At 45.7% G+C, this 21,350-nt stretch overlaps 1 protein-coding gene across 3 annotated transcripts in view; it reads right to left on the minus strand.

Moving 5' to 3' along the window:
- tbxas1 (thromboxane A synthase 1 (platelet)) overlaps nt 1-21,350 on the minus strand; it is an 89,264-nt gene that overhangs the window by 50,456 nt on the left and 17,458 nt on the right. For all 3 annotated transcript variants that reach the window (XM_030365210.1, XM_030365208.1, XM_030365211.1), the window contains 7 exons: nt 13,039-13,091; nt 9,629-9,725; nt 6,970-7,086; nt 4,539-4,627; nt 4,040-4,188; nt 3,561-3,688; nt 2,730-3,056 (listed from right to left, as the gene is read on the minus strand). In XM_030365210.1, coding sequence (XP_030221070.1) covers nt 2,730-3,056; nt 3,561-3,688; nt 4,040-4,188; nt 4,539-4,627; nt 6,970-7,086; nt 9,629-9,725; nt 13,039-13,091 — 960 coding nt within the window. The remainder of the gene's footprint in view (nt 1-2,729; nt 3,057-3,560; nt 3,689-4,039; nt 4,189-4,538; nt 4,628-6,969; nt 7,087-9,628; nt 9,726-13,038; nt 13,092-21,350) is intronic.

Consider the following 21,350-nt stretch of genomic DNA (forward strand, 5'->3'; position numbering starts at 1 on the left):
GATAGTGTTTGAATGTGGTCGATAGTGTTTAAATGTGGTCGATAGGGTTTACATGTGGTCGATAGTGTTTAAATGTGGGCGATAGTGTTTAAATGTGGTCGATAGGGTTTACATGTTTAAATGTGGTCGATAGGTTTTAAATGTGGTCGATAGGGTTTAAATGTGGTCGATAGGGTTTAAATGTGGTTGATAGGGTTTACATGTTTAAATTTGGTCGATAGTGTTTAAATATGGTCGATAGGGTTTACATGTGGTCGATAGGGTTTACATGTGGTCCATAGTAGTGTTAAATGTTCTTTTCCCTCTCTCTCCACCTCATCCCTCACTCTCCACCTCAAGCTGGTGTGTGGTGAGCGTTCTGGCGCCGATTGGCTGCCGTGCATCACCCAAATGGGTGCTACATACTGGTGGTGGTTAGTGAGGTCCCCCCCCCCCCCCCCTTCACTGTAGGCGTCTTTGAGTGTCTAGAAAAGCGCTAAATAAATTCAATGAAAAAAAAAAAAAAAAGAATTTATTTCTACAGTGGTCAGTCTGCATGGTTTTTGATTTCAAACCATTACAGCCACTTTCTCTACTGTATACTAGTGATGGCTGAGTTTGTTTTCCCTGTTAGCAGCCAATCAGGCGCTCGCAGATCCCCGCTTCCAGCAACATGATTGGTCGAAAAACAAATGTGAAGGTAAAGACAAAGAAACGCCCCCTTCACCCAGATACAAGCCCTTCTGCCATCAGGCTTTAGATTAGTAGTCTAAAGTCTGATTTGTGAGACAGGATAACAGGTGATTAAGAAGCCAGCACTCACCAAGGCTTCATCAAGTCTCCCCCTCCCTCCCTCTCTCTCTCTCCTTCTATATCTCTCCATCGTTGTCTCCGGACCCCAGCCTAGGCAACCTTCTCCTCCGTCCACACCAATTAATAGCCCGGCAGGAGAGAGCGGGAGAAAGTCGTCCAAATGTCATCTCTGTCGCCAGCATCCTTCTCATACCTTTCACTTTATTGCATTAACCATTAGTTAACTTCAAACATGTTAAGCAGATAAATAAATGAGCGAGAGTGAGAGCAAGAGAGAGAGAGAGATAGAGCGAGAGCGCAAGAGATCAAGAGAGAGAGAGGGAGAGAGAGTAAGAGAGAGAGAGAGCGAGAGAGCAAGATCAATTCGATTCTAGAATCAGAGGAAAAGGAAGAATTGTCAAGCAAGAGAGGACACCTAACAGAGAGCGAGATGGGGGGTGAGAGATCATGTGACCCGACCTGTGAGTGAAAACACACCACCGCAACACCTAAGACCATCACCACGCAGCTAAGAGCCTGGCTGAGCTGAGGGGGGTGCGGTGGGTGTGTGGATAAGAAAATCCAAAAGAGGCTGGTTCTGGCTAATCTTTAGCCGTCACCTTTGGAAAGGGTGAACGCGGCCAAACGTCTGCTCCACCTTTGGAGGAGCGAACAGCAGGGAGCTGCAAAAGACAGGAACGCAGCACTTACGCTTATACGGTGACGCGTTCATTTATTTTCGAGGTCAGTGTGACTGGCCCAGGGCTCAGGAGTATGTTTTGAAGACAACTCATCATGCAACACTCGGTGGGGGAGTAACGTGCTTTCCAGAGGGGGAGGAACGGAGTGGGAGACAAGCCCCTTTCGCTCTCTCAAAAGCCAGTTCTCTGTCTAATCTGCTCTCTAATCCGCCGCACAGAGGGAGGCCTCGTCAGTCCAGCATTCATACGCAATATATACTTTTTAAAAACAGACATTGTGCATTAGACATCGTCATTCCGTCCACATGTGTGGCTCCCACAAGAAGATTTGTGGACAAGACGCGCCTTCATTATGTTCAGTCACTGAGACAATTAATGCTATTAATACTCTCAATAAAGATAAGCTACACTAAACCATACACATAAAAGCCTGGTTCAGGATCTCAGTTATAGGAATAACTGTGGGTGTATTTTTTAGGTTTGCGCATATCAGGGCAGTCCTTTACTTGTCATTATTGGTGTTTGAAACTATTGAAGGATCTACAACCTCATGGGACAAGGCTGCTGCCAGCCAATTCCTTCTGCTTGATGTAAATCAAACCGACGGCTCTGTTACTTTAATTGAAGATGAGCAAGAGGGATTTCCAAAATAACTAAATGGCTTAACACATTTACGTAGGCAAACGATTGCAGCCTAATACTTGCATGTTGACGTAGTTCAAAGGGAAGCAGAACAAGGCTTTCTTGAAATCTAGACATTATAACAGCGCTGTCAGCTGTAGCTCGACATCCGGGCTGAGCTCGTGAGAGAAGACTTGAAAGTGCACACGCTTTGCAAACTTGTTATTTATGTTCTCCTTTTCTACCGTCGTTTTGGCTGTATTTATTTGTCCCAATGATGCATTGATTATAATGAATAAAAAACGATATACTGCTGTAGCTTAGCAGTTGCATGGGCGGGAGTTGTCAAACTAAATGACATTTGTGAGTAAAAAAAAAGGATGATATCAAAACATGCGATTCCATATTCTAATCGCTTGACAGTCCTACTATCTATCTTTTCTCCCATTTTATTTGACCTATCTATATATATATACACATAGATATTTATATACACATAGATATATATATATGCTTTCTTTCACAGCGCACCGGCAGGAAAGTGTGGGTTTGAAAGTCTTACTTTGACAAACAAACTAAATAGTACCAAGGACAAGGAGGCGGGCAGCGGGGCGCAGTGGTGGGGGCGGGACTCACGTGTCTGCTGAAGAAGAGGTCCACCTCCTGCTGCGCCCGGCGCTGGCACTCGGGGTGCGTGGCCAGCAGGTAGCAGGCGAAGGAGATGGTGTTGCTGCTGGTCTCGTAGCCCGCCAGCAGGAAGATGAAGGCCTGGCCCACCACCTCGTCCTCCGTCAGCCACCTCTTCTTCTTCAGCCCCGGAGCCGGAGGCGCGGGAGCGGAGTCCGGTTGCGGGTCGCTGGGACCAGCGGCGTGGGAGACGGCGTCAAAGTCCTCCAGGGAGACGACCTCCTCCCCGCCGCCGCCCCGCGCGTCCAGCATCAGCTGCAGGAAGTCCCGGCGCCGCTGCAGACGCAGATAGATAGACGAACGATCAGGCTCCCGTGCATACGCACGCACGCACGCACGCACGCACACACACACACACACACACACACACACACACACGCACGCACGCACGCACGCACACGCACACACACACACACACACACACACAGTAGTGGAACGGCACTGCTGTGCTTTACAATGCAAACAACACTGCGGTAAAACAGACAAACCTTTAATTCTCAAATACTAGAATTCATAAGTGGCCTTTGTATTATAATATGCCCAAACGGCACTACTGACAAATAAAAATACATGACGGAAAAAATACCTCGGTAGGCTTGCATAAACAACGTGTATCTAAGAGTCTCCAAAGGCCGATAGAGAAGGAAAACATTGAACAATTGTTTAAAATTCTCTATATTCACAAGAGCAGACCCCCCCCCTGTGAATGCATTCCGCCGTCACTTTAAGGAGTGAGGAGCTGGGGGACGGAGCTCATGTTGAGCAGGCAGGGGGCCGCACCTGTTCTGGGGGCAGGTCGTCTCTCTGCTTGATGATCCTCTGGATGGACTGTGTGAAGAAAGCGCTGACGGTGTCGCGGCGCTTGGGCAGCACGCGCCGCAGGAGAGTCAGGAGGAAGGGGAACATCACTGCCGGCGGAGCACAGCGACGTGTTAGCCTCTGCGTACCATCACACAGGCATCATTCAGCGAGGCATTGTGACGAGCCCCGGCAGCGCTCTCCTTTGTATTGTAGATCTTCTGTCCATGTCTATCAGCATTTTATGGAAATTATTGTGTATACATGCATGTCATCATGTATTTATTCCTTACTATATTTTCATCTTCAGATTTGTACTTCGAATTTTTTTGTATTTTATTTTATTCCTATTAGTTTCCATCTTGAGAGAGTGACATACTATTCCCAAGGGGAATAGTCATGCACTTTGAACCCGAGTCTGAACGCAGGCTCTTGAACCAGAAAGAGAGGAGGGAACTGACTGGAAACCAGTATGATGGGTTTGAAGAAGGTGAAGCCAAAGAACTTCTGTCCGTTGTGGACGAAGGGGTCGTCGGGGTTACTCTGAGAGTCCAGCTGAGTGCCAAACGCCACGCTGGCGATCACGTCCATGGTGAAGCAGCCGGAACACCTGGCGCACGCACACGCACACACACACACACACACACACACACACGCACAAACATTGAGATGCATACAAACAAACACACACATACCACACATTGACACACACACACGCACAGAAACACAAACTCACAAAAAAAACAATTTGCTCACAAATAGAGCCACCAAAGCAGCAATGCTCAAACACATAATAACTTTGTTAATTTGAAAATAAACTGGCAATTCCAAAAAAAATAGGATGTTGTTATGCATGACAACCAACGGCCACTTGGTTCATCCGTTGAGTATCGCAGCAAAGTCCATGAATAGTAAAACGCCCATTGGGTCAAAGCGGCTTGGCTAAGTGTTTGTATTAACCTGTGAAAGTCAAAGGCCGCTCCAGATTCTGCGTGGGCGTCCAGGTTGTTCATCAGGACATCAGTGGCCGTGTTAATCAGAGGAACCATCTAGAAAGAGGAAAAATAAGCCAACTGGGTATAATGTCTCCTCGGTACAAATCGCAATGTCAAAGCACAGCTTCATGAATTAATCACGATACAACCCGGAAAGAAACTTAAATATTAGGTGCTCTACCTTATAAACAACCATTTTGTTCCATTCACTAGACCAGGGTTAGACAAACAGATGTGTTCTTCGCCTATATATGCACTTATTTGCTGAACATTAGCCATCTCTCTTCGAAGTTGGAGACAACAGATGAAGCCAAACCAAGAACCAAATCAATTAAAACGTCATTAGAGCCAGCCCCATTACGAATCTCATTAGCAGGGGGGGGGGGGGGGGGTTTCTGATGATGGATCAAACGTGACCTAATTAATTCATGTGTAACTTGATACAAAGCCTGGATAAAAGGCATGGTACACTCACCACAGTGAAAGGGTGGAGGGGGGAGGTAGAGAGCAAGGGAGAGAGTGTGTGGGGGGACATATCAGAGTTGCACCCACTCATCCAACACTAAGTACATGTTAGCCTAAATATATTTTGCAAAAAAAATGAAATAAGAAAGTGTGAGTAGACGGAAATATATGTGTGCATGTGTGTGTGTGTGTGTGTGTGTGTCAAATCTGGCATCTCTGCCTCACAGCGAATGATGGCATCTCACCCTGCTTCACAGCTCAGATTTTACTTGGCACTGCACTGCACTACACTGGCCCGGCAATCGATACCCCCTGATTCAAAATGAGATCCTGCCAGGGCGGGCGAGGCGAGACCCTGGGATTCATTCAAAGAACTGAAGCACCCAGAGAGAGAGAGTGAGAGAGAAGGCGAGAGAGAGAGAGAGAGAGAGAGAGAGAGAGAGAGAGAGAGAGAGAGAAGGCGAGAGAGAGAGAGAAGGCGAGAGAGAGAGAGAGAGAGAGAAGGCGAGAGAGAGAGAGAGAGAGATAGAGAGAGAGATAGAGAGAGAGAGAGAGAAGGCGAGAGAGAGAGAGAAGGCGAGAGAGAGAGAGAGAGAGAGAGAGAGAGAGAGAGAGAGAGAGAGAGAGAGAGAGATCGGAGTGAAGGGGGAAAAGGTAAGGAGGAGAGAGGACACCTGGGAGAGAGTGAGATGGGGTGAGGGATTATGTGGCCCAGACTGCACCACACAGCTAAGAGCCTGTCTCGTCGGCAACCTCTCCTGGCAACCTTACACAAGGGTTTAAGTCTGCTGTATTTGTTACCGTGTTGCCTGTAAGGTTATAGTGCCGATTTTTATTTGTCCGGTGTCCTTCTTTGTATGGATTGTATCATCAAGGCCTAATTTTAATGATTGTATGATTGTATTATTTTAAGTAGCTGCCCTGCACAGGGTATAAATACAGATGGAAATTAGCCTTTTTGGATAACTCTGGCCTCAGTAACGTAATCAAGGTGCACTGCACCTGTCAAATAACGAAATAAATAGGATGAGATGTGTGCTGTGGCCACACATACATCACAGGTTGTAAAACGCCGGGTTGCTGTTGGGACCCGACAAGCTTTAGCCCCTAATGTTTCCATGGCAACGTACCAACAGAACAGTAATTACAATTAACATGGGGTCTAAATGATCTCTTCTTCTCATTATCCCTCTCTTTTCACTTCATTTTCATTCGCTGGCTCACTCCTTTCCATTCACCTGCTCCGTCTCTCCTTCTGTACTTGGCTGCGGGGCGATCATCTTCTTTAGCTCTGCTCACTCAGGCTAGTCGAGTCTGGCTGGCACCGGTTTATAGGACGGTTAAATAATCCTTTCTGGACCCAGCAGTGTCACGACAACTAATTAACCCTCAAAGCTCAGGGCTATTTATACGCCATTGTTTCCGCCATATAATCTGTTGTTCGGTGTCGGTAGGCCCTTTCCTTAATGATGGAACACACACACACACACACACACACACACACACACACACGCATGCACACACACACACATGCAGACACACATACACACACACACACACACACACACACACACACACACACACGCATGCACACACACACATGCAGACACACACACACGCAGACACACATACACACACACACACACACACACACACACACACACACACACACGCACACACACACGCGCGCATGTGCCGTGGTTTTACTTTAATTCTTACTTTAATAAAAATAAATTGCATCTTATTTGTCTTATTTAGTTGTTTCGCATACATCTTGTTTGATATATTTTTGTTAGGCACCCTGAACCATATTTTATACCTACAAAGTGTCCAATACAGATAGAGACGTGTTCTCAGTAAGGTGTGACGCTGCTGACCTGTGAGGCTCAGAGGGGCGGGCGGGCTGTAAACAGGGAGCAGACGACCCTCACCTCTCTCATCTTGGCCGAGCTGAAGGAGGGCGTGAGCACGCTGCGGACCCTCTTCCACTGCTCGTCCCTCAGCATCAGCAGGCAGTCGCTCATGGGCTTGGGCGCAAAGTTGTTGTTCTGCCATAAAGAGAGCAAAGGAATCGGGTTTGGGGTCAAGGAATCGCGTCGAGTTAACAGAGGTGGAGCTACGTTGCTCCACAAAATCCTGGTTCAAATATAAAATCACTTTTTTGCTAGAGTTTTATCGTTGCCTGTTGGACACCATCCTTATTAATGTAGGAAGTTAAGTAAAGAATGAACCGTTGGAACAGCAGGTTTAAAGGTAATGTTCAGTTTACCGAGTACCTAGGGCTGAAGAAAAGTGACTGTGACTGTCCTCTTTACAAATCGACCAAGGAGCATAGGTCAGTGTATTGGTGTGTGCGTGTATGTGTGTCAAAATCTATCTCACTCAGTCCCCCCCTGCCCGCCCCCAACCCCAACCCTTCTATCAGCAAGCCCCCCATAAACCCATCCCCCCCCCCCCCCCCCCCCCAGCAACCTCTCCACTGCCAATTCCCTGGGTTATTCTTTAATTCCCCCCCCCCCCCTCCCCATCACTGTGACAGGTCATCTCATGTTGGCAGTAGATAGCAGAGTGGAGTAGCAGCTAGCCAGGCCTGTTGTTTTGATGTGTGTCCAGACCAGAGTCTGGGAAAACCTTCAGGCCTTTCACAGCAGAACTGCAACGCGAGCAGCAGGGAATACAAAGCACCGCTCCTTCATCGTCCTGCAACCCAGCACTGCCCAGTTTGTAGGGTTGGCATTAAGCCAATGAATGTAAGCTATATCAATAGAGCTATAATCATAGTAATATCAAATATATAAATTCAACTATAACCATGTTAACACAAAAATGAGTCATGACTATAATCATCGTTTCATTTGACTGTTCTCTCTACATTTTGATCTGTAACTATGGGATTTTGGTGAGATGATGCAGCTATGATTCTGCGCTATACTAAGAAGCTTCTAAGGCGCCCGCTACAACCAGATACTGTGTCTTTAGCATGACCAGGTTGTGTTACTGACGATGACGAATGAGAAAACTGCAAATCCCAGCACCACTTGATTTAGTTGAGCCATTAGAAATGTTGTTTCTATATTTATCATCAGAATATATGATATCAATACACAATGATCATTAATATCAAGGGGACAGTACAGAAGACTAAAATCAGAAATGTAGGAACTTGAGCATTGTCTGGCGTTTGTTTGGGCTTGAATTTTGCATGTTATTTTGGTTTTATTTGGTATGTGTGTATAAATGTGTTTTTGTATGTGCGCATGCACAAAATGCAAACAGCATTTCCAAAGACTATTGATCGCCGTTGACCAAGGCCTCAGAGCCCGGAGCTACGGCAGAAGCCTGGTGATGAAAGTAGGGTCGCTCATGTGACCTCCGTTCCTCTGACCCCCAGTGTGATGCAGACGTGACCTCGTCACATCTGGACAGAGTGCATCCCTGACTGCTGTCGGCTTTGGCATCGTTCAAATAACATGTTACTCAGAGAGGGAGAGACCTCTCAATCTTTCAGAGCGCATGGACGAAAATTTAATCCTGCTACATTTTCCTGTGTGTGTGTGTGTGTGTGTGTGTGTGTGTGTGTGTGTGTGTGTGTGTGTGTGTGTGTGTGTGTGTGTGTGTGTGTGTGTGTGGGTGGTTGTGTGTGTGGTTGTGTGTCTGTGCCTGTGGCTTTGTGAATGTTTGTGAGTGTGCGTTATTGTCAGTGTGTGTATGTGCATGCATGAGATTGTGCATGTGCTTGTGTGTTCTGGAGGGCCATAAGGGTCACAACTACACCTCATTGTAGATATGTATTGATCTAAATCCAGATTAAATTCAGTATCTCAAGCTTTCATAATGCCATCATTTACTCTGTTGTATTTTATTATGCTCTGGAATGTGACATTTTAGTGGTTTATAAAGCTGTCTTATGCTCAGTCTTTCCTCAAGTCTAAAATGGCACAAACAAAAGGCATTTTAACATATTTTTAACACGTTATTTAACATGTTAATTACACCATTTAGATAATGGTCAAAACAGCCCCCCCCCCCGATTTACACAGCCATTAATCGTGGAAAATGTCCAACCAATCAACGATAAATCAGACCACACCAGTAAATTGCTGATCATTCCATCGTTGCTGCTGTGCATTCACCTAATTACACTAAGTAGAGCTAAGCTGTATAGTGTGTTTAATCCATGTTCTTGGTTCATGGAAATGTGGGTCCATATTTCAGTCTTCTATGAGTGTGTTGAGTGAGCAAGAGAACCATTATATTGTTGCACCATTATACACGGTTACATACTGATCTCATTTGATTGTTTTTCAAGAGGATTTATTAACATTTGACACGCAAATTTGAGGCGCAACAGAGCTTTCAAAAATACATTCTGTTATTTAGTTTTAGACCTGATTAAAAACTGTGTAAAAGCCAATGTTTTAAACAACTAAAGTTGCGCATTTTACGGCGCAATAAAATACAATGGCATTAAATGCTGCGTTATGAAGGCAAAAACTGAAATTATTTTGGGGCCCTAATTTTCAATACGTCTACAATGAGGCATAAGTTTGAACCTTTTTGCCTTCCATATGCATGTGTGTGTGCTCTCACCAATCTGTTGGGGAAGGTGCTGAACCCCTTCACAGTCACCTGTCTGATGATGTCTGGGTCTGCCAGCACAACAATCGGCCTTCTGCCGATATAATACCTGAGAGAATAGAAACACACATGATTAATACAAGGCCAAACACACACGCAAGGCCACACGCACACACGGACGCACACACGGACACACACACACACACACACACCGGACAGACACACGAAAAAACAGCCAAATCCAAAAAGCAGCATTTAGGGTTTGACCCATGTCTGACCGACAACGTACATTAGTTTGCCTGTGACTAGTGGATGTGGGTGAAGGGGTTGTATGTGCCTTGCTTGCTACACGATCCTTCATCCTCACTTTGGGTTTTCCCATTAGAACTTGTGGCCATGCCGAGCCGTAGCGCACTGATTTGCGTTTGCGACCTAGTTCATATGCACTGCGCTGTGCCTCTCCGTGACTGAGATTGTCCGTCTCGAGGTCGAGTCACAGTGAGCCGGACCCGCCATTCACCAAGAGCATGGCTAGAGTTAAACATTTTGATCCTTCATTATTTGTTTGTTGATTTAATTATAAGCCTAATTAAAAAGGCTAATGGAGTGCATCACAGTGATATTCTCATGCAAAACAAAATAGCAGTACAGATTTATTTCAGATTAGTCTAAAGACTGGACATTGGATATAATTTCACACTATTAGATCGCTGACATCGATATTCAACGTGGTTTTTCCTAATATGAGTAAAACATTGTCCAATGTGGAACAGTAATTTAAAATAAATTGACTCTCAATAAGTTATGAGCTCAGCAAAAAAGCGGGGACATTGGAAGTCAAATTAAATGTACCATGGCGGATAACATTGTGTGTGTTGCAGTCCGTCTGAAAAAACCCAAATGTATAGAAAATGTCTCTGAATCGAATCTATCAGATTTTACGGGAGACCATAATATAAAAATTAATAGCCAATAAAAGTGTGTGTTGTTGCGTCATCCACTCAGGACAATCGCGTCATTAGTTGAATACAACCTTCAAGCGCGAAGCCCGCTTTGAATGGAATTGCTTATCTGAGCTGCGCTGGCCAGTGTCGAACCGTGCTGAGCCGGGCAATATAGTAGTTGAAAAACGCCATTCTGAATAAATGTGGCTTCCTGTGTCTCCTCACAAAGCACCCTGGGTGGGAAACGAAGGTCAAAAGGGACACATTCTCTTAAGGAACGGCAGCTGTGGTTGGTTTAGTGCCATTTTAATGGGAATCGATTTAACAGTGAGAATGGTGGGGAAAAAAAGAAAAGAGAATCCTGACGTGTGTGGGTATTTAAATCCTCTTTATTACAGACGCCATAATTGGAAAAGGAATCTTCAAGGAAAATAAGAGAACCAATTAAAGTAATCAAGGCAGACCGGTAAAGCATCTCTTTTCTCCCACAATTAAGATGGAGGGACCTCATCACCTCTGCCTAGATCCTTCTGGGGGTAACGCGGCCTGCCAGAAAGCTTTGAACAAACCAAAGTTGTTCCTTAAGCCCTGGGTGAGGGGCTTGTGTTCACTGTGAGGGGAAAAGTTCCACCCGTGATGCTGTCAGTACTGATCTAGAGAGCTGTGCTCATGCATGGACCCCTGCTGTCACTACTCTAACAAACCCCCTACCCCTTACCCTCCCCCCCCCCCCCCCCCCCCCCCCCCCCCCCACACACACACACACACACACACACACACACACACACACACACACACACACTACTACAGACATTCTGAAGTAAGATTCATTAGACTCATTAGTCTCTTGAGAGATTATTTAGCTATTTGCCCCCCACCCCTCGCCCCTAGCCCCGTCTCCAACCTACAGATCTGTGTATCATTGCAACATTAACATATACAATACATTAATGCGTCACCCTTCATTAGACGGGGCCATTCAGGGAACTGTGGAACATTGTGATGTGAACTTACAGTAAGTGTTGTACTGTGCCATAAGGAATTCATCTTTGCATGCAAATGATAAACTTTATTTATATCTGGAGTGCGGTTCACACATCTGGGTCGCAATCCCGGCTCTGGGCTCTACGGTGAGGTTGGGTCCCTCTTTAGGGATGGCCTTCGTCGCACGGGAATATCACTCCTGTCATACTTGATGTTTTGTCGGAAAATCCAACAATACTTCTACGAATACTAAAGAGCAGATCTGTTCAAAAACGCCCGGTTGCTCGAGGCTTCAAGGTGAACGCATCTCCTCTTGGATGGATAGTCTCCTCTCCTGCTTTAGTAGTGGCTCCCGAATGGCTCAATGGGCAATCGATTTGCTTGTCAACGCATAGGGAATGTCGGCACACACACACACACACACACACACACACCTATAGGGATACATGATAGGATAAAATAACACCTCAGCATGTTTTTGAAAATCCTATCTCGTCCAACTACTCCTAGCGGCAGTTAATGCGTTCGTATTATACTATGGCCTGATTCAGTTGGAATGATAACTGTGCTCCCAGGGATGACATATTTAATAAGTGTCCCACATTCTGTTGTTGTGGAGACAGGGCTGTGGCCAGTGTGGTACCTCAGTTTCATCTCCCAGCAGGAGGGTTCTGGGTTCGGTTCCCCAACGTCTCCCTCCCTGCTCCTCAAGTTTAAACCTTTATCTGCATACACTTTCAAAGGCTCTGGATCAAGTGCATCCTAAAGATGATTAAATACTTAAATGATTATACATACTGTGTATATATTAAAAAAAAAATATATATATACATATATATATACATTAGTGCTGTCAGTTAAACGCGTTATTAACGGCGTTAACGCAAACCAATTTTAACGGCGTTCATTTTTTTATCGCACGATTTACATTAACTCAAAACAAAGAAGCAGTAGCCTGACTGCTATGTTCAAGGCAGTATGTTTGTATGTTCATCGTTTAATTGCACTATAGGCTTTTTTTTTGTATCGTCCTGTTTTGATCAGTATATGCCAATGTTGTTATCAATAAAAAAACATTTGCACAAGGCAAGCCGATGCACTTCTCCATGTTGATAAGAGCATTAAAATGAGAACAATTAATGGGACAAAGAAATCAAAGGAAATTTAGCATAGAAAAAAGATTTGTGATTAATCGCGATTGCTCGCGATTAATCGTGAGTTAACTATGACATTAATGCGATTGATTGCGTTAATTAATTATTTGAATCGCTTGACAGCACTAATATATATATATATATATATATATATATGAAGTATATATATAGTTATATAGAACATATATTTAGTGTGTTGTAGCAAAAGGTAGGGGAAGTTAAAGCATGTAGTCCTTAATTTGTTGTCTTTTTGACACAGACTCTCATGATAGACTGTGGTCGTGTAGCACTTTGTCCTTCAAGTCCAGCCTCATCTTTAAAGGAGGAGTCATTGACTCACCCGCACACCCGCCCATGCGTCCTGATGATCTGGTTTATCGGGTCGAGGAAACCCTAAGAGAAGACAAAAAAAAGAAAGAAAAGACAGCCGTATGAGTAAGAAACCGCAGAAGAAGAAAACACTTTTCAAATCGAAAACACGGCGGTCGGATCTGTCCCCCCCCTGATAAAGCCATCACCAGGCCTGAGCATCAGTCCATCAGCATAGAGGCCCTTGTCTTATTGTGAAATACAGTGCGGCTGACAGTTCGCGCACCCTTGAATGCTTAGCAAAAGATTTATCAGTTTCGAACGCGTTTACAAAAGCAGCTGGGCCCTGTGTGAACGCTGCCTCCATGATAGACGACTGACAGCTCAATAAAGCGGGCGGGCCTCCGAGCCCAGCTGTGTTTCCTGACCAGCACTGGACAACAGTCGAGTGTGCCTCTGTCCGTGTGTGTGTGTGTGTGTGTGTGTGTGTGTGTGTGTGTGTGTGTGTGTGTGTGTGTGTGTGTGTGTGTGTGTGTGTGTGTGTGTCAGAAATATCCCACATACATAGAGACCTTTCTATTCTTCCCTCCGACTGTGAACCCTCTTGAGCCACAAAGAATAGCTGGAAACCGCAGAACTGAGCTGAATGAATCCATGTCCATACCCTGCAAACAGCTTTGTCCAATCGGGGTGTCGGCAAGCTCAACCACATAGTATCCAGGGCGTGGATGACCCCTGCTCCCTGGTGCTCTCGGGGGGGTCACACAGCTTGGACCTTATGCAGCCTGAAGCTGCATCCAGCCTCACCAAACATGTGGTCATTACATATAATCCCTGTTTGGTTTTATGTGCAGTGATTAATGTCCCTGCATTGGGTATGCTCTTAAAAAACAAAGCTTTGCTTGAGACAGTATTTTCAAAGTGCTTTTCAGGACCACAGATCAAACAAAATAAGGGAATACAGCGGATACATATTAAAGAAAATAAAGAAAAAAGGTACACCTTAAAACAACACAGTAAAAACGAGTAAAAACAGAGGGCACAAGCAATGAAAAGCCAGTCCGTGCACGCATGTGCATGGCAACATAGGAGCCTTTGTGTTACCAGGTGTCAGTGAAATGGGAGCGTGCGTGCGTGCGTGCGTGCGTGCGTGCGTGCGTGCGTGCGTGCGTGCGTGTGTTGCTGCTGCTTGTGTGTGAGATAGGGGGGGTTCTCAAAAGGGGTCCAGTAAAGTCATAATTAAAGGATCAGAAACACACAGACACTGGCGCACTAGTCAGCCCACATCTGGACACACTGACATTTGGGGAAAAGTATTAAACAAGCAGGCCGGTGCTTTGCTTGTCATTTAGCCACATTTAATAATAAACACATCAATTCAAAGGCCAGAGGACACTTGGTCATTCAGAGAGAATGAAAGCAGAGCCGTGACAGGCAGAGATTTACCAGGCATCAACATTAAGACAATTGGTGGACGTGATTCTTACACAGTATCTTCCACATCTTGGGCAGTCGCAACAAAGGAAACAAAAGGTGAGGGGAGGGACCATGGAAGAGATTTGAGGATTGGCCATGGTTGAGGTCAGGTTAATTTGCAATACACATCGGGGGGCGGTTGACATGTCGCAGGGATGCAAGACAGCTTAAGGAATTTACACAACAAAGAAGTCAGGAGTTTTGCATGGGCTCAGTATCAGACTTCATGGCTACAGTGGCAATGCAAACTAACTTTACCCCTTTCAGTTGGAGAGACGAAGGGAGCTATCTATAGGTGCAGGGAGAGTTTATACAAAGGCCTTTTCAATTGATGAGTAACAATTTGAACAAGAATTACATCATTTGTATATCATTTTATATGGTCGTATGAGTACATTTTTCCACAACAACCACTCTAAAACACTAGTTTGTCGTTTAGAATAATGCAAGTGTTTGTGTGTGTGCCTACATGCATATGGAAGGCTAAAAAGGTCACCACTACGCCTCATTGTAGACATGTACTGTTTTATTTTTTTATGGCAATTTTAAAACGCCATAAAATACTGTGTTTTTAGCCGCTATTTCACACTAAGCACGCCGTCTTCATAGTGATGTGATCGCACAGCGGCGAACAACAGAAAGATCAGCCGTGGACTGTGTTGGTGCGGCTTTGTTGGGTGAAGAAGGTTCATAATTAAAATGAAAATCTAAGAGGAGCTCAGTTATCAAAACGCTCTTCATCAAATAGCGGTCGAACCCACCTCAGTCCTGTAAAAAGACAATGTTTCTAACTACCGAAACTGAGCTTTCTACTCCATAATAAAATATGACTCTGGCGTCTTTGAAGCTTGAACCCCACATTTAAAACAATAGATGTCTGCGATACGCTGTGAACTATTTGGCCTTCCAGCCGTTCATGCATGGTTATCCTTGTATCTGCATCATGGCCTTTCATGTAGTACCTAGAAACAGTACAAACACACACACACACACACACACACACACACACACACACACACACACACACACACACACACACACACACACACTAAATATGAAGTCGGCTAATTAAATTAATTCTGACAGTTAAGGGCTCGTTTAGTCTTCATCAGTACTATCACTGAATGGCTCTTTAAACATGTACCATAATACTCCACTAGAGGTCAGTGGATAGCAGAGCCAGAGGCAGTGATAAGTCACTGGATCTTTACTATTTACAGTACACTATACTGATAGTCATGAAGGCGCTGCTCTGACCTCCATATGGACCTCCACACTGAAACATGGCAACATAGCATGTAGCCATTGTCCTCAAAGGCCATGAGTCATTTTTAAGGTAGGCCTCTGAATATTTCGACCAGAGAGTGAGAAGGACAAATCATAGCCAGTTTCAGATTTTCCACAAAACGTATTTTCAATTGTTTATTTTACTTGAGAGGTTTAATTTGGTCGCTGTTGAATTAATTGTGGGTTTCACACATAACAGCAAAAGTAGTTCTCTTTGCCATTCCCGTGCCGTTTCTATGTGGATTACCATAGAAATGGTACGACCACATCCAAACACACAACACCACGAGGAGTCCGTCTCACCAAAACAGAAGAGGGAGAGAAAGAGAAAGACAGGGACAGAGAGAGAGAAAAAGAAAGAAAGAAAAAGAGAGAGAGAGAGAGAGAGAGAGAGAGAGAGAGAGAGAGAGAGAGAGAGAGAGAGAGAGAGAGAGAGAGAGCTCACACCTCGAAAAATAAGCTGCTGAGAAGAGAGGAAGAACAAGATGGCCTGAAAGAGCCCCTCCACCTCCACAACGCCAAGCACAGGAGCCCACACCTCCCCACAGGCCCTCCCGGACCCCCCTATCCCGAGCCCACTCAACCCATACAACCCTTTCAGCCCCCTTTAACATGCCCTTCCACCTCCCCCCCCTACACTCCTGCTTCTCAACTCTCCCCCTCTGACACCACTCATCTCTCCCCCCCTACCTCCCCCTAAACTCCCCCAGAGACGGCCGAGCCCCACACCCCACCAGACATGGAGGGGCCCCCCTGCCTCTCCTTGGCATCACCAGCTACGCCCACACCACCACCCGGAGAAGCACCGTTCAGCCCCAGACTTAAATGGGAACTTTGTGATATTTCAACCTGTGTCATTCTTCGAGATCGTCTGGGGTCTAAAGGACAATCGCAGACAACTATTTTTTGGAAATTGGTCCTGTATTGAGCAAGAACGGGCTGTGATGTAATCAGTCAGGCAAATAGCGGCCAAAGTATGTCCTCACAAAGGGTTTTTGCCACTGACCGGAAAAGAGTATATTTTTATAACATGGAAAAGGACCCTACAGAGAAATTAAACTCTTAACCTTTCGCTTGATCCCATCTGTTTGTTATTGTGTCCATCCTAAGTCTCTCGCTCAAGGAGTATCGCTCCGAAATCGTGTTGTCGCAGAAATTGTCCCTATTGTCACTACATTCTCAAAACTCCTTGAGCCAAAATCTTTTTCATAACACTAAGCCAAGCCATCTGTGGTCTCTGCTCTCTCCACCTCATGTCTTCACCATTCTCATTTCTGCAACAACCGAATTCTCATGATATTTCTGAGCGAGACATCTTCTTGAGCGAGCGTGGTGTGGGGTGATTCTACCACACACACATCGGGTCCAATCAACACAATTACAATTTGACCCTTGGAACAAGCAACAAATATTTATTACACCTTCAAAGGAAATGCGTAATAAGGATCACCCTTACACCTTTAAAGATGAAAGAGCTATCAAATTCACCAACCACTTAAAATCAAGTGACCCCCAAACCCTTCAACACAAAGCTCTAAATTACCAAGAAGCTAACCAAGAACAACTCCCCCCCCCCCCCCCCCCCCACCAGCAAGTCCTGAGGCTCAGTTCACCTCCTGACCCTACAGAGCCCTAGGTTAGCACACACACAACCTGGCCCAACTTAATTATCACCGAGAAAAAAAAGAGAGATACATTACTCATCGGAATGACACCGCAAAAACAAGAGCCAAAATGAGTTGTTGCTTGGCCCTAAAGCATAGAACCCGTGTACCAGGTCTGACTGGTCGCTGACAGACAGACCTGGCAACCCAGGGAGGCCAGGCGGCACACCGACTGTGCCAGCGGAAAACCGGAACGCACTTCCCGGCTGCACTGTACAAAGCACGGGGACATAAGGAAGGCTTTCCTGGGTGAATGTACCCAAAATTCGACGCACAATTAAATAGGGAACAAAATAAAAGATCTTCTCTGGAGAAAAAAGCAAAAGTGCAGCTTGTTTGGCAGTTAGAAATGTTCTCTTTTGTCATAACCTCAGGAACAGCCAGGGAAAGACCTTTCAATAACAAGAAAAATAACTTAATTTCATCAATTCATGTACTATTACTGTTTTCATAGTGTTTGTTGTTGCATAACGGTTTTAATATCACTGTATTATGGTACCATTATAACTGTTACTATTGATGGTTAGGGCCTTGTCTCTTGTAGCATTACTTGTATCGTTGTGTTATTTATGTCCTTGTTACTGTTTTGCTTTGGCATGCCAGAGGAATGCCTTTATGATGCCAATAAAGCCCTTAAATTGAAATAGAAAAGGAAGGGGGAATGAGAGGGGCAAGAGAGAGAAAGAGGGTCGAGAGGGAGAGAGAGGAGCGAGAGAGAGCGCGAAAGAGAAGCGAGAGAGAGGAGCGAGAGAGAGAGAGAGAGAGAGAGAGAGAGAGAGAGAGAGAGAGGAGCGAGCGAGAGAGGAGCGAGAGAGAGAGAGAGAGAGAGAGAGAGAGAGAGAGCGAGCGCGAGAGAGAGAGAGCCAGGATAGCAAGAGGGAAAGGAGGGCAAGTTAGGGTGGAGAGAGAGAGGAGAGGGGAGACGCTGGTGGCTCCCCCTCGACTTTGAACAGAGCGGAGGGGCCCGGCCCACAAAGGAGGGCCTGTCTGCGGAGGTACTTAGAAAAAGCGTGCAGGTCGTTGATATGCAAGGCGACAGAGCAGCCTGCAGTTTTGCCCGCTTCAGACTTAATTAAGCTGCAGACACAGTTGGCAGGACAGCCCCCCTCACCCTCCCCTAGCCCCCCCCCCCCCCCCCCCCCCTGTGCCCCGGCCGCCACCGCCGCCACCCACCCACCCTCTCCTCTCCCCATCCGCAGCTCCGTTGTTCCACCAGCATTCCATCGCCCCCCTCCCCTTCTACCGCCACCACGACCAAACTCCACCGCCCTCATGCACAGAAACACCACCGCAACCTTGACGACAGCAGTGGAGTGTCGTCGATGGGTGCGTGTGTCTGTGTATGTGTATGTGTATGTGTCTGTGTCTGTGTGTGTGTGCGTGTTTCTAATCCATATACACACACACACACACACACACACACACACACACACACACGTTTTGTCCACACATACGTGCGGGAGCCCGGGACAGGGGCAGCAGCAGCCATGGCCTGTCATGAATCTAATTGGGGATTCATCACAGTCAGACAGAACTAATCAATAGGGCACCCTCCAACCCCCTGGAACCTGCAACGCTCTCAAGTTTGTCCTCTTGGAATCTCCCTCACCGATGGGGGATTAGACATTTCCATTTTGTATATGGAGGGGGGGGCGGGGGGGGAAGAGAGAGAGAGAGAGAGAGAGAGAGAGAGAGAGAGAGAGAGAGAGAGAGAGAGAGACTACAACATTTACAAAATATAATTTCACACACACACACCGAGCCATGTCCTTAGCTTTAGTGATTAACCTTGGTGCTACCAATGTTTGTGTATGTGTTCGGGGTGGGGTTCCTGAATATAAACTGGTGAGTAGGACCCGTGCAGTAATCCTGTGTGGGCTAACTGTAGCTCTCTGAGTGCCCTGCTGGCTGAAGGGGGAATGGGGTTGCATTGGGTTGGATGTGGGGGTATTATGCCTAGAGCACCAAAAGAGCCATGGAATGTCTAAACAAGTCATTTAGCTAGCACTGAGTCAATACGTGAAATATAACTTGTGAGTGGCCAGCTGCTCATGTAAACTGATTCAACCTTTAAGAAAATATCATGTACCATATTTTAGTCTTGTGCTGTCTCTGCCTATGTATTTATCATGCTTGGTTCAGACGTAAAGCAGTAAATGGAAGAAAACAAATCTATACAAATTAAATGACGTGAAATGTGTTATATATGAATCAACATTTCTAAATCTCAATTTTTTTATAATCCTTCAAACTGCATTTCTTCTTCTGCATTTTACACATTGCATCTCCCATCCTAAACATATATACCGGCCATGTTATATTCACCCCGGTGAGTGAAAGACGTGGTAGACTCTGTACCAAATCAACAGCACTCACCCAGCCTGCAGCTCTGGCCCATCTTTCACCCACACACACACACATGACGCAATGTATATTCATAAGGAAAATAGGATCAGGATCGGCAAGAAAAATAACTTTTTTGACAGCGAGTGTGTCTACTGTAGCGTGGCGCTCTAAACTGGGTCACAAAGATTCTGCGAGAGCATTGCAGCTTAAGTGACACACACACACACACAGACAGACACACTGCCGACTCCAACCCCAACACACACACACATCATCATCATTAGATGCAACCAAATCCCAACATAAGCACATACACACACACACACACACACACACACACAGACACCTTTTGGCCTCACCTTTGTCACAACCAATCCCTAAAGAATCATGACGCAAGGCTAGACTGCATCCATATTTAAGCACTGCCGGGATCTTAAGCACCCCCCCCCCCCCCTCCCCACACGCACACGCACACACACACACACACACACCCCTCTAAATGAATGAAACAACCACAGCCCAGCTAGATATCGCCAGGGAGATGGGGAAAATTAAGAAGAGGAAAGAGGGAAGGAAAAAAAGGAAACCAAATCGGCGAAACAGAGAGAGAAAGAAAGAGAGATGATAAATATAGAGCGACAAAGACTGAACGAGAGAAAGAGAGTATCTTGTTTTCGCTCTCACATGTCATTTGGGTGTGATTGTGAGGGAGACAAAACTATAATTTTTACAAATGTAACTAAATCTATTTTCAAATAAAAGGTCGGAACAAAGCAAAACAAAGAATGAGACACAATATTGAATGAAGAGAAGGAGGGAGAAGGGGAAAACGAAAGGAGAAAGAGGAGACAGGCTCCTCTCTCTCCACCGAGAGGAGAGAGAGGAGGAGGCGAACGATGGAGGAGAGAGGGGAAACGGAGCAGAGGAGATCGGACAACGAGAGAGGGGAAAAGTCAGTGCTGCTGTTGACACTGAGCTGGCTGATGTGTCTGCAGTGGACTCAGCAGGGGGTCCCCGCCCAGCTTGCCGGAGCCCACCAAGGGTATTGATGACGGGATGATGGTCTGGACGGGATCAGCTCAGCAGAGCCCCATCTGACTGCTTCATGAAAAGGCTATGTTGCCCGCTGTTCTATATCTTAGGTTAATAATTGTATGGCAGCATCCTACTCAGGCAGTTCCCCCTGATATAGAGCCCTCGATGCTTGGCCCATTCCAATTTCCCATGTTGACGACAGCACCGGCCAATCAGAACGCCCTGGCAATACACGATGGGCATCTTCTGCATTCCAGTGAGCCAAATTCCTCCAGTGAATCCAAACGCTCCCTGAAAAGGCCTCCCAGTCATTGTCACTAAGGTGGTGGTATAGATGTGCCCAAAATGATACGGTATTAATTCTGGGATATTAAAAACACGCCCACTCACCTCCTCAGCTTTCTCCATATTCATCAGAAAACTGAAGGCAATTATCAATCTGGTTAATCTATTTGGTGGTGGGACGGCAGGAGCAAGTCATTACGTGTGAGCTGCCTTTAATGAACGGATTTAATGAAGTGCAGTAATATGTTAG

Source organism: Gadus morhua, chromosome 9 (genome assembly GCF_902167405.1).
Source record: "Gadus morhua chromosome 9, gadMor3.0, whole genome shotgun sequence".
Lineage (NCBI taxonomy): Eukaryota > Metazoa > Chordata > Actinopteri > Gadiformes > Gadidae > Gadus > Gadus morhua.